Source organism: Nilaparvata lugens, chromosome 2 (assembly GCF_014356525.2).
Source record: "Nilaparvata lugens isolate BPH chromosome 2, ASM1435652v1, whole genome shotgun sequence".
NCBI classification, from domain to species: Eukaryota; Metazoa; Arthropoda; class Insecta; order Hemiptera; family Delphacidae; genus Nilaparvata; species Nilaparvata lugens.
In genome coordinates this window covers 91,862,215-91,875,815 of record NC_052505.1, presented here as the reverse complement: position 1 = coordinate 91,875,815, position 13,601 = coordinate 91,862,215, and the positions used below count along the sequence as shown (strand labels likewise).

Here is a 13,601-nt window from a genome sequence, read left to right as displayed (position 1 = left end):
ATGTTTTTTTTCAACATTGAGCGCTCATAAAAACCTCAAAGGAACAAATTATATGAATCTTATTGGAAATTTCTTTCATTTTCCAACTATGTCCTCAAAATTCGATTTTGACTGATAGTTTTCTAGTTATTGACCTCTTTCAAAAATATCGACAAATCGATACATCTCGAAAACTGTTGCTAACTTAATTCAATATAGAATTAGGGCCATTCTGTATCTTTATGAACAAAGAAGATATAGTTACAAAGACAGTCTGGATGTGGGGAAATCTGTTGGAATTGTCTATTGAATCTCCAAATTCTGATTTAGATAGTAGATTCTACTATAGATTCTACAAATCGATACATCTGGAAAACTAAGGTCGATATATGAAAATTTCACTGGACATTTGCTGAAGCAAATTTCATGTAGAATCTATGGTCTTCGGCTGTTACAACTTTCGTGAGACCCCTGTATATTTTTTCAATCATATTAAAACTAGTCACTCAATAGACCACCCATAAATTTTTCGTTAATATAACTTATCTTATAACTAAATAATTTTATACTAAAGTCTTCCAGGGAAATCTTTAGTTACTTTCTATAAAATATAATTACAATACGTTCTTTTCATTCACTGCTTTTGCTATCAATCAATCCATTATATAATTATATTTTCTAATAATCAGGCCTTTATATATTTTCTATTTTTCACTTCACTAACTCAAAGGCTCAACTGACACTACCTCGACTCAAATCGTACGACTCCAGTCTCTCCACCTTACGACTTTCTTGCTCATTGTCACCACTTCAGTTCCACGCTACTCCATTTTCTAACCTTACTTTATTAATAATATAAGATCTAATTTGTCACTACTTAGCATGTAACAAATTTGATAAATATTATGAATATATGTCTTATATAAAATGATGAAACATCACTTTCATGAAACATAACCTCACTTTCATTAAAAATGCATAGTACTATGCAACTCAAATCGAGGCTCGACCAACACGTCGAGTCGACGCTCGACTCAGTCTCACAGTCGTGAGGTCGCGGAGACTTGAAAATCGACTGGTCTGAGTGTCACCATTTTAAAACACATGCTGCATCGAGAAGAGACTAGAGTCGCAGTCTCTTCTCGACTTGAGTCGCGTAAGGCTCAACTCACACTCCCTGGACTTGAATCGTACGACTCCAGTCGAGGATACTCTAGTCTCTCTCTACCTTACGACTTTTTTACTCATTGTCACTACTTCAGTTCCATGCAACTCTATTTTCTAACCATACTTTGTTAATATCTAATTCGTCACTAATTTCCATGTAACAAATTTTATAATAATTATTATGATTACAATCGTATTTTAGTATACTTTTAAAGTAAAAAAAAAACACTCACATTCAAAAAACACATTCTTTGGTGTGGCCACACCAAAGAATGTGAGTGTTTTTTCACTTTAAACTTATACTAGTATTTAGTATTTTGTAAGTACTAAAATATGATTGTAAGAATAATAGTGAAAGCAAGATGGATAACCAACAACGATATTGGCTTATCTAATTCGTATTATTGTCTTATATAAAATGATAAAACATCACTTTCATAAAACATAACCTCACTTTCATTAAAAATGCATAGTACTATGCAACTCAAATCGAGGCTCGACCAACACGTCGAGTCGACGCTCGACTCAGTCTCATAGTCGTGAGGTCGCGGAGACTAGAGTCGACTGGTCTGAGTGTCACCATTTGGAAACACATGCTCTCACTAAAGTCGAGTATCTTCTCGACCTGATTCGCATAAATGTGAGTTGAGCCAAAGGGTTAACCTCATTATCATAAAATTAAAAACGGCTTGATAGTATCAAAACCACTAATTTATTTTAAAAAATTCAGATTTTTTATGTTTTTGAATTGTTTCAACAAATAAGCCCAGTGGTTTTGACAATGTCAAGTAGTTTTCATCCAATATGGATACCAACACAACAACACAGAAAGATGTTTATAAAAAAAAAGAACTGACCGCTTGTGACGCAGCACTACTGGCCACCTGCTGACTGTTCACTTTCTCACTCTCCTCGGCGACCCCCTTCTCCGCATTACAGTCCATGAGCCAGCGCTCCACCGAGTCCTTCTTGACGGGCGACGGCGCAGGCGTCAAATTCTGCGCTACATTCTCCACGTTCTCAATGTCCATGTCACACAGAGTGTCGGATAGGTCTGCCGGTAGCGGCCGTTTGTTGCTGACCGCTTCGTACTCTGTGGTCGGTGACGTCATAGTGGGGCGAATCTTGACCGAACGCATGTAGTAGGCGGCCGTCTGTTTGATGAGGCGTTTCGCATACATTGGGTTCATTTCGCATTCCTCTACGTCCATCGATAGGCGGTCCATCTGCAATCAATCAATCAATAATTTGTATATATAGTTTATTTGATAAAATCACTTCACTTATATGGGCTACTTTATTCAATTAACTAGTTTACCACCAAAAAGTCAACGTATCTTATGTCACACTTGACTTTATTGGGTGAATCATGAAATTTATTTATTTACAATTAATATTTTCATTTACATCTCAATACGGACTTCCTATGTCCTTGAAAAACAAACGTTTTAATACCAGTAAACAATTTTATCACAGAGTGACGTGTTTATTACAGCTGGTAAGTTTAGATGCTAAATCATATTATCACAACATGATCTTGAATCATGATGATCTTCCCGTTCTACGTTAGCCGCTCGGCCGACAATTTCGAAAACATAAGTCTGTAAAATGGATTAATATATAATTATTATTATTAGCCCCCCTATTCAAATTTCTGGTCAGAAACCATCCCCAATATTCACACCCAAAGTTTCATGCCGTTCTGCCAAGTAGTTTTCGAGTCTGTAGGGAACAAACAAACTAACAAACACACAAACAGACATTCATTTTTATATATAGAGAAAAAACAATATAAAAACTTGTAGTACCCTTTATCAAAAAACTTTCAAGAACATGAAAATGACCAATGGTCAGAACTAGTCGTTGAAATATTTTAAATAATAAAGGGTACTAAAAGTTGTTATATTGTTTTGATTAATATTTGATACATCAATTTATTGATAGGCTACACAGAATTCAATCTCTTGATCAAGGATGTCCAACAAAATGTCTACTAACAGCCGAGGACCATAGATCCTTCATTAAATTTGCAACGAGGGTTGAAAAGAGGAAAAGAATCCAATACGATTTATATAAATTGTTCCTTTGACGTTTTGAATTATTTTTGAGCGTTCATTCAAACTGTTTGAAATTTGCCTTAGAACTCGACGAATGTTCTTTTTCCAACTTTGAGCGCTCATAAAAAGTTCAAAAACGTCAAACAAAGGAAAAAAGTATAAAAAAGTTATTGGAAATTTCCTCCTCTTTCCAACCATATCCTTAGAATCAGATTTTGACTGATAGTTTTCTAGTTATTGACGTTTTTCAAAAATATCGAAAAATCTATATACCGGGGGATTCAAAAAGGACTTTACAACTTTGAAAATTCATATTTATATATTATTAAACAAGGTACAGAGCTGGTTTTGGTGTTGTTTAAAAGAAGCTCTGTACCTTGTTTAATAAGATTTATAAGAATTTTCAAAGTTGTAAAGTCCATTTTGAATCACCCGGTATATCTTGAAACCTAAGGTCGATGTAAGAAACATTTACTGGACGTTTTTTGTTGCCCATATGTTTGATGTAGAATCTATGGTTGTCGGTTGTTACTTTCGTGGGACACAGCATATTTTTCGTATAATGAATGACTGGGAAATGAGCAACAGGCTTTAAAAGAAGCCTGAGGAGCTACTTAGTGGAAAAAAGAATGAATAGTGCTATCAATTTTTTCTGCTGAGAATGATGCCCACATGAGCTCTGGCTTGTGCCTGGCTGATGAAAGAGATGATGCAGTTTACAGTTTCTTGTGGCTTCTGATCCAGTGGGAGTGATTTTTGAGCTCAACTGCCTGTTAGCATAACTGGTCTCAAGCTGACACCGTTCGAACGGGAGTACTGATAACAAGACGCTTATCTCAATCAGTGCGATAAGACGGTCTTGTCTCTCTCTCATGAGGGTTAAGTGTTAGAGAGGACCGGCTGCGTCCTAACTTCGCCCTCCTAGGTTTTTAATAAAGGCAGCGAATCAATCAATCAATCTCTTTCCCGGTCGTGTGTTAATGGGAAGGATATTATTTTATATTCTTTTCAGAGAGTCGACAATATTTGTTGAAACATCGCCGATTCATGTGGTTATATTACAGTATTATTCTATCGTGCAATGTTACAGTTTGTTGATTGTATCGCAATGTCAGTAATAATATATCGATATTGATGTATCAATGGTAATATCAATATTGTGTATCGATTAATATCGATATTGGATTAAATAAACAACTGGTTTAAATTTATATAAAATTATACTTGAATTTGATTGCAAAACGCTGCAGTCTATATTTGATGTCCTGAATCCAATTGTAATAATATATTGGCAATAAAAAATAATAAGTTTCAAAAAAGAGTAACGTCTCAATCTTTATTCGAATTACATTCAATCTTCATTCTGATTAACATGGCTTTCTTTACTGTCATTTAATGTAAATTAGTGTATAAGCCAGTATATATTGCAACATACATGAATAAAAAATTCTTATCTAATCTCTCTCTCTGATATGTTTATCTAGGATATATTTTATCTTTGAAAAACTTATTTTGTATTAGCTAGTTATTCATTTGAGGTTTTCATTTTCTTATCAATATTTTTGATTTTTAGAATCTTGATTTTTCAAAGTATTTATTTGTAAGAAAAATTAAGAAGGTTTGTGTGGTAGAGATGACCTGAGTCGTAACTCCACTCTTAATAAAAGCAATCAATCAATCTCTCTCTCTCTAAAGTAATACTGATATTATACAATATCACTCGCTGTTATCATAAGTAATAGAATAATGCAATGTGATTGAAATTGATTTGCAGAATAATTATTAATATTGTTGTAATCATGCTACCATAGGCTACAACCCTACAATAATTGATAATTAAAAACAAGCCAATCAATTATTGATCAATAAAGTTTCAAGTCTCTCTTCTCTCTCTCTCTCGGTCGTGTGCTGATGGGAAGGATATAATTTTATATCCTATTCAGAGAATCGACAATTATTTGTTAAAACACAGCCGATTTATGAAGTTACATCACAATATAATATTATCGTTATTCTAATTGCATTCAATCTTTATTTTCATTGATTAATTTTTTATACTTTGTAAAATTCGTTGAATAATTAGCATTACCGTCATTTAATGTAAATTAGTGTATAAACCAGTAAATATTGTAACATACATAAATAAAGAAAAATACTTCACTTATATGGGCTAATTTTGTACAAATTAATAAAAACAATATAAAAACTTGTAGTTATAAAAGTTAATTTATTTTTTAATAAATAAAGAACTCTAATCTAATCTCCCTCTCTTACTTATGCCTCTCGCTCACAAAAATATACTAATAAAAGGAAGATAATGTTTCCATTACTTTACAAATATACTAATAAAAGGAAGATAATATTTCAATTACTTTACAAAGATTTTGAAAGTATGATAAGTTTATCAGTCAGTCTCTCATCAAACCAGATTATAAATGAAATATGTAGTGAATGGGCAGTGATATACTGTTTCATTTGATGATAAAACCTGAACAAAATCATAATTCATCATTCAATAATTGAGATGGTTTAATTCTAATCGCGAATATACTAAAGATAAAGAACAATCATGACATTGTAATATTGGCTACTCAGCTAAAAGTATCAACGTTTAGACAAAATAGATTTGCAAATTCTATTGAAAATAAAACAATATGATTATTCATCCAAGTTGACTGGAGATAAATATAATGATGATGACTAGACGGCATAAGGCACGAGGCCGAAAAATTTCTCAAATTGTTTGGAAATATGATCGAGGAACAGATTCAGAATGAATTGGTTTGTTTTTCAGATTAATTTCTACATGGATGCAGGTTTGATGCCTAGTGAGATCGGACTCCCCGAAAAATATTATGAAAATATTTATGATTTAGCCATTAGGTAAAACCTGAATAAAATGTTGCTTTTATGTAATATTTCTCATCATTAATAAGCTATATAATTTGTATAGGCCTACTAAGTTGGTCGAACATTTTCTACTATTGTTTCCTGGGATAGATAATCAGGATCATATTGTGAAAATATTCATGATTTAGAGTCATTAGGTAAAACCCGAACAAAATGTTGCTTTTAACTCTGTTTACCATCAGTAATAAACCATTTCTATACAAGTAATTTTCATAGAATTCCCCTTCCACCATATGAGTAGCATAAATTCGAAATGGAGTGGATTCAGTGAATAGACAATGAGTAGCTTAACTGTTGAATAGAATGAATCATTATTTGGGTTCAAGGGATATTCAGGAAACAGTTAATGGCATATTCAAAATTCAATGCATTCTGTGAAAAGATACGAAAACCTCTACTCATCAAGTCACTTCCTTATCGAAGTTCCAAGTTGACAAAAGTGATTCACTGGTAAGCTATTGCACGTTTATTGAACTTATAAACGTTATTTCCTCTTTCAAATCACATAGAGTGACTCTGGAATTACTGATCAAACAATGATAAGAAATGATTCATTAAATAATACGCCAAATTTTAGAGTCTAATCAGAGGAAAGGTTGGTGACTCTTTATACAAATTAATATGAGGATATTTTTATACAGCAAGTTTTTTATCAAATTTAAAATGACCCAAATAAACATACATAAACATTAGCTCTCAAAAATAATTATAAAATACACTTTTTTCTATGTTTTTCACACGACATGCAGTCAAATATTCAAGTAAATAATCAAAATATTTTACTTACTGACTGTAGTACTTTCGACCGTCTCTCGATCATTTTTAACAATGTTGAAAATGACTGTTGAGAATGATCGCGAGACGGTCAAAAGTACTAGCATAGAGAAACAATAGCGTAAGTAGATATCCCATGGTATAGGGCGTTTATGTCGCAACTTTTACTGTTATCCCAAGCCGATAGTTCACATAATTCTTTCCTATGCAGCTGTGTGACGCTGGTAGTCTCTCAAATTGTACCGTTCATACACTATCACTCCAACAAAACAGTGAAAATTGACAATAATCGGCTTGAGATAACAGTAAAAGTTGCGACATAAATTCCCTATACCATGGAATATCTACTTACGCTATTGTTTCTCTATGGTACTAGTCAGTAAGTGAAAGATTTTGATTATTTACTTAAATATTTGACTGCATGTCGTGTGAAAAACATAGAAAAAAGTGTGTCAATACATCGCAGCTCGGAATGAATCAAGAAACCATCACCTTTAATTATAAAAATGTCTTAAAACTGATACAGCGGACTCATTTATTTCACTATCCATGACAAACTGCAAGTAATAATCAGTTTTTAACTATTTTCAACTACACTACAGTCTAATTAGACTAGTTCAAAAACGGATGCTAAAGCGGAGTTATTTTTCGACAGCACAGTAGAAAGAGAGAGAAGGGGAAGACGTTTACAAGTTTTCAGGAGTACTGCTCCGATTTATGATGACTATTATTTTTATTCGGATTATCTAGGTATTTAATAACTCAATTTATTTATTCAATTATTCCCAACAATTTTGTAACACAATAACATTGTGACAAACAATGTTTACTCAACAACTCTGCTCAAAAAGCTCAACAGATGATTAAATATTGAAGCTATTAATAGTTTACTAAATTCATAATTCATCCAGAAACAATTTTTTCTCATCAAATACGCTGTTAATTTTCATAATTAATTGTTCTTAAATTATCATAGAAATGAATTGTACTTTCGGCTACTCAATATATCGCTGCATTTATCGTAAACTTGTGAGCGCTGATAGAACGGTAAATCCATCACATTACAAATGAATTGGGAATTGGAATATAGGTTTTTATGATATGACCAGTACATATTACACGTTATATATTGATTATTATCTCAACTATATACATATATGCTTAGGAGGAATTCGGAGAATAGAGATTTCAACTTAGTTACCCATACAATAGGTATTCAAGATTTTTTTTTTTTTTTTTTTTTTTATTCAATTTTCAATTCACAATACAAAGCACAAGATACATAGACAACATATCTAAAAACAGATTTGTGAATATTTTCCCCACATAGACGGATCTGTGTGTGGGGAATGAGTAACAGTACAAGAAGTAGCCTAAAATAAAATAATAATACGTATAATATATCTATTTATATATATGAAAGATAATAATAATAATACGAAAGAAAAATCCTATCAGTAAGCAAGGCCAGAGAAGAAAGATATTGAAGAGAAAGAAAACTATAACTTTTCATGTAGGCTAACGCTTAATAGATTAAAAGAAAAGGCGAACGAAAGAAGAAAAATGAAAAGGGGAAAATCAGCAATAGATGCAGATGTGAAAGATTGTTAGATGGAAATAAATAGTGACAAAAGATTTCTCGGTACTGAGAAAGGCAAGAAAAGAGATGATGAAGATCCAAGCTATTCGATCATTATGAATATGACAAAAAAGCAAAATCAGAGACATGGTAACGGTCGTCCAACTGAAACAAAACTTAGTTTGCAGGTCTAAGTCAGCCTAAAGAAAATGTTCCTATCAACCCAAATCTGTATATCTGAGAGTAATGATTTGGTTATATTTCTGTAAACAAAGCCTATTGGTATTTTGTTGATTAAGTAATTACAATAGTACGGAAGTTGATGTCTGCATATAGTGAGTTTTGTGAAGTGTATATTAAATCTATTTGTGTTATTTGCTCGAATTTTGTAGGGAGTTGTGTGAGTGGTAAATAAATGGTTATGTTTATTCAAGTACAGAATTACACTTTTAATGTAAGTCTGTCTTAGAGTTGGAACCTTTAATTCTAGGAAAATTTCTCTACTTGAGTAAATTCGAGGTCTTCCCAGGGCCGCTCTAATCATGTGCTTTTGTAAGATAAAAAGCTTTTTTACATGAGAATCGAAAGCAGCACCCCACACCTCTATAATATATTGGAATAATGAATGTGCATATGCGAAATAAATTTTCCTAGTGATATCTATATTTCTTATTCTATTTATTTTGTAGAAGATATGGATCAAATACTTTAACTTCAAGCATAAATATTCTATGTGTTTGTTCCACTTAAGGTGCTGGTCAACTACTATTCCTAAGTATTTCATAGTTTGTACTCTTTCCAGTGTTTTTATCTCCTGTCCCTCATTTACCATGTTTATACAGTTTGCATTCATATTCAAATTCATAGTTATTGGTGGTTGTCCGGTAATATTAGGTGAAAAGGTTATGTATTTTGTTTTTTCAGTATTGAGGGTGAGAACATGATCCTTAAGCCATTTCTGAACTATTTTTAAATTATTGTTCGCGTTACTGAACGTTTCCTCCCAGCTACTCCCACTAAAAATGAGTGTTGTATCATCAGCAAATGACAATGTAGTACAATTTCCAAGGTTTAGGTTGAGCATATCATTAACATAGATTAGAAATAAAATCGGTGATAGAACTGATCCTTGAGGCAGTCCAAAATCGGATGTGAATTTAATGTCAGTTCGGCTATTTAAAGTTAGATATTGTTTCCTATTTGATAAGTAGCTTGCAAATAAATTGTTTACGGACCCTCTAATTCCAGATTTATTCAGCTTATCTAGTAGTAATTTGTGTGGGATAGTGTCAAAAGCCTTAGATAAGTCCATAAAGACAGCTAAAGTTTTTTTATTTTTATTGAAGTTGTTGCACACAATTTTATTAAGGTGAATTACTGCATCTTTAGTAGACTTTTTGGCTTAGAAACCATATTGGTTATCATTAATTATATTCTCCTTATCAAGAAAACTCATTAACCTCAATTTTAGAATCTTTTCTAGAATTTTGGATAAATTACTTAGTAGGCTGATTGGTCTGTAATTTTCAGGTTTTTTTGGATCGCCGGTTTTAGGTATAGGAATAATTTTTGCTTCTTTAAATTTACTAGGAAAGTATCCATTGCTCAAACATTTATTGAATATAAATTCCAGGGGTTCGGTAATAAAACTTGATATTCGTTTTAGATATGATCCTGAGAAATTATCGGCTCCAGGTGTTGCTTTGTTTTTCAATTTATCAATTATCTTTTGTATCTCTATTGTGTTTGTGGGGCGGAGAAAGATACTTCTCTCACATGAGTTGTTTTGGGATTTAGGTATAGGTAAATTATTTATATCATCAGAAATTTTCCCAGCGAAAGTTTTTCCTACATCGGCAAAGTATTTATTGAGTACTTCGGCATCCAGATTGATTGTTTTGGTATTCTTTTTAGTATCTAAAAGTTCGTTATACATTCCCAGGTTTTCTTGGAATCATTTTTGTATTCGTCAAATTTTCTGTTAAAGTAATTGATTTTTGCTTGTTTTATCAAATTATTTAGAATATTTCGATATGACTTATATTTATTATTTAGTTGGATATTATTTGGTTGCTTTCTAATAATTTTATGCATTTTGTCTCTAACACGTATACAGTTTACTAAACCGGGTGTAATCCATTTTTTAAGAGGTCTTTTATCTTTACTCATGCGAATTGTTTTTGTTCTATTTTGTGTTAAAGAGTTTAATTTGTCAACTAAAAGATTCACCATAATATCAATATCATCGGCTCTGTATATATCTTCCCAGTTTTCTCCCTGTAAGTCCTTCATAAGACCATCAAAATCTATTTTGACTCTAGTCCATGGCTCACCGTGTTTCGTTTCCTTATCATTAACTTCGTTCAAATGTAAAGAAATACTGAAATGGTCTGTTATATTGGTTACATATATACATATGTTATATTGGTTATATTGGTATACATATATTGCGCACGGTATATAATATAGAGTAGCCAAGTACAGTTATGTAACATCACTGCATTTCAGTGATGATGATGATGATGCTGATTATAATGATGACGCCACAAGAGTTACCGTTACAATAGTAGTGCTCTTCTCATTAAAGTAAAATATTATGAGTCCGTCCGCTAGCGATTAAACCTAATTAGTTGTGACGTTGAGCCTAGTGTTTGATAAACAGTTAAAGGGTTTACAGGGAAGACTGATAGATTCCTTTATCAGTGGTTAACCACGAATATCGGTCAAATTGCATGATTTCAAAAGGTTGTAGTTACGTGGGGGATATGACATCATTAACTAGTTTTGTTCATTAATGCCTTTTATCAGGTTCATAGAAAATTAATAAATTAATTATATAATTGTCAAGATTTATTGAGTTTATAGCAGGAATGTAAGATTTATTAAATGGTTAACCACGAATATCGGTCAAATTGCATGATTTCAAAAGGTTGTAGTTACGTGGGGGATATGTCATCATTGTCTGGTTTTGTTCATTAATGCCTTATCAGGTTCATAGAAAATTAATAAATTTATATAATTGTCAAGATTTATAAAGTTTATAGCAGGAATGTAAGATTTATTAAATATTGATTGGAGTTTGGATTATTAATTATGTTTATTAATAGAAAATTTGAGTATGTTTACTTTATAAAGTTTATAGCAGGAATGTAAGATTTATTAAATATTGATTGGAGCTTGGATTATTAATTATGTTTATTAATCGAGAATTTGAGTATTATTAATTATGTTTACTGAGGAGGTTATGTTGTCAAGGCATGGATCGAAAATATTTTACTTTTAAAAATAAACAATTGATGGTTTATCCAAGGTTTATCAAATTGGCTATCTTTAACCATCTTTAATAAACTATCTTTTTAATGATAAGATTAGGCTCTGTTATCTACTCTAACATAATTTTACAGTTGCTTTAGAGCTTGCATATAATGTGGGTTCACCATGTTTGATTAAGTGAATGGAAATTAAAACCATAAATAATAAGTTATTTATTTTTGTAAAGCATCATTCATAGATTTTTCACTAGCCATTTTCTTTGTTATAAATATTAACAGTTTCATAAAGGCGGGTTCCCAAATGTCATTATCAGTGTACGTCTCCGGTAGAGTGAAAATATTATTCCTTTGAGTTCTAATGGAGTATTAATACTCGATCGGCCGGGATGGGTAAAAATAGTCCCATTAGAAAGTATGGGAATAATATATTCACTGTGCCAGACACGTACACTGATGGGGGAATAAAGCTTTAGTCAGCAGAAATCAGAGGTTTTGAAGGAATATAGATTGGAATTTTGTTTTAATTAATTACTAATTTTAGCAACACAATACTTCTTCTGTAACTTCAAAGAAAACAGTAAGCTACCGTACTTATTTGGTCTTATTTCAAGAACAATTTTATTAATACCAAGCAACAAAAAATGCATTAAGTTACTATCGGTTTGTTATCTTGTAATTCTGGATGTCTCAATTTCAGGTGAACTAAGGCGATCTCATGATTGAAGCAATGATAGCTTATCAGTTCTGAAAAGTTTAACATCTACAGGGCGGCTAACTTTGATCTGTATAACATGGAGAATAGGACTATTTTAAAATAAAAATGAGGAATAAATCATGATATAGGCTACAATTCTGATAAAAAAGGTTATTATGAGGTAGTTTGAGACTAGAACTAGATGCTACAGTAATCTAATTAAGATTATTTGACTGTCGAATAATAATGTCAATTTATCTTATATGAGTTTTTATTTGTTGATACATGTTTTTTAAAGATTTGTGTTATTTAATATAGATTTAATGTTTAATTTTAAAGCTTCTAACCTATATAAAATTGAACATGTTAATTACAAAAATTATAGGCCCACCTACAAATTAATTTCAGAGTTTTTTTATCAATAATAAATAAGTTACTCGTACAGAACTAGACATTTATAATAAAAGTGAGAGTTTATAATTGAAGATAGAATAGAAGTAGAAAGGTGGGCTATAAGGTTAAATAATCCAAATGAATGGAACAATCGTTTGTACAGGTTAGATAACAGATTTTGAAAATTCAAAATCCCTACAGATAAAGTTATACACTTTTTAATTATTAATCTTGCTTCAAATAAATTTAATACATTCCATATTGATCCTTAATTTGTTGATAGGATATATTTAAATTAGAAAAAGTTGAGTGGGAGGTGATTACAACAAGAATGTAAAGTTTCGTGTTCACAGAATGGTTATAAAAGAAAGCTATTTCTGCATCATAATAAATTTGCAGAATAGGTTCTTAAATTATAAATATTGAGAAGTTATATAATTATAAATTTAAGTATAGAACGTTATTATCAACTAATTATTTACCTTGTAAGTGAAATATAATGTTATGCAAGGCGAGAGAAATCCAAATCTTGTAGCGTTCGTTGATTACTCCAAACTTCCTCACTTTAAAAAAAACAATTTCCTAGGTTACAGTAAAATAAAAATTAAATTTAAAAACATTGATACCTTCGTTAGCTAGCAAATAAATCACGTTAGTTCATGCAACTAACTAACGAAGGAAATTGAACAAATAGATTCAGTCTATCGCCATCATCAAAACTGAAAACGAATAAAATTTACCAACAGAACAGACGGTAAATTACCCAGCAGGCCAGC

The 13,601-nt window shown here is 31.5% G+C and overlaps 3 protein-coding genes across 4 annotated transcripts in view; 1 reads left to right on the top strand and 2 right to left on the bottom strand.

Annotated features, from left to right (window-relative positions):
- LOC111048336 (fizzy-related protein homolog) overlaps nt 1–13,575 on the bottom strand; it is a 34,513-nt gene extending 20,938 nt beyond the window's left edge. The window contains 2 exon segments of the mRNA XM_039422107.1: nt 2,004–2,372; nt 13,308–13,575. Coding sequence (XP_039278041.1) covers nt 2,004–2,372 — 369 coding nt within the window. The 5' untranslated portion in view covers nt 13,308–13,575.
- LOC111060595 (fizzy-related protein homolog) overlaps nt 1–13,584 on the bottom strand; it is a 92,042-nt gene extending 78,458 nt beyond the window's left edge. The window contains exon 1 of the mRNA XM_039422106.1: nt 13,308–13,584. The gene's annotated coding sequence lies outside the window, so the exon portion shown is untranslated. The remainder of the gene's footprint in view (nt 1–13,307) is intronic.
- Nucleotides 1–13,601, top strand: part of LOC111061043 (semaphorin-1A) — a 530,166-nt gene that overhangs the window by 306,905 nt on the left and 209,660 nt on the right. The gene's annotated exons all lie outside the window — the stretch shown is intronic.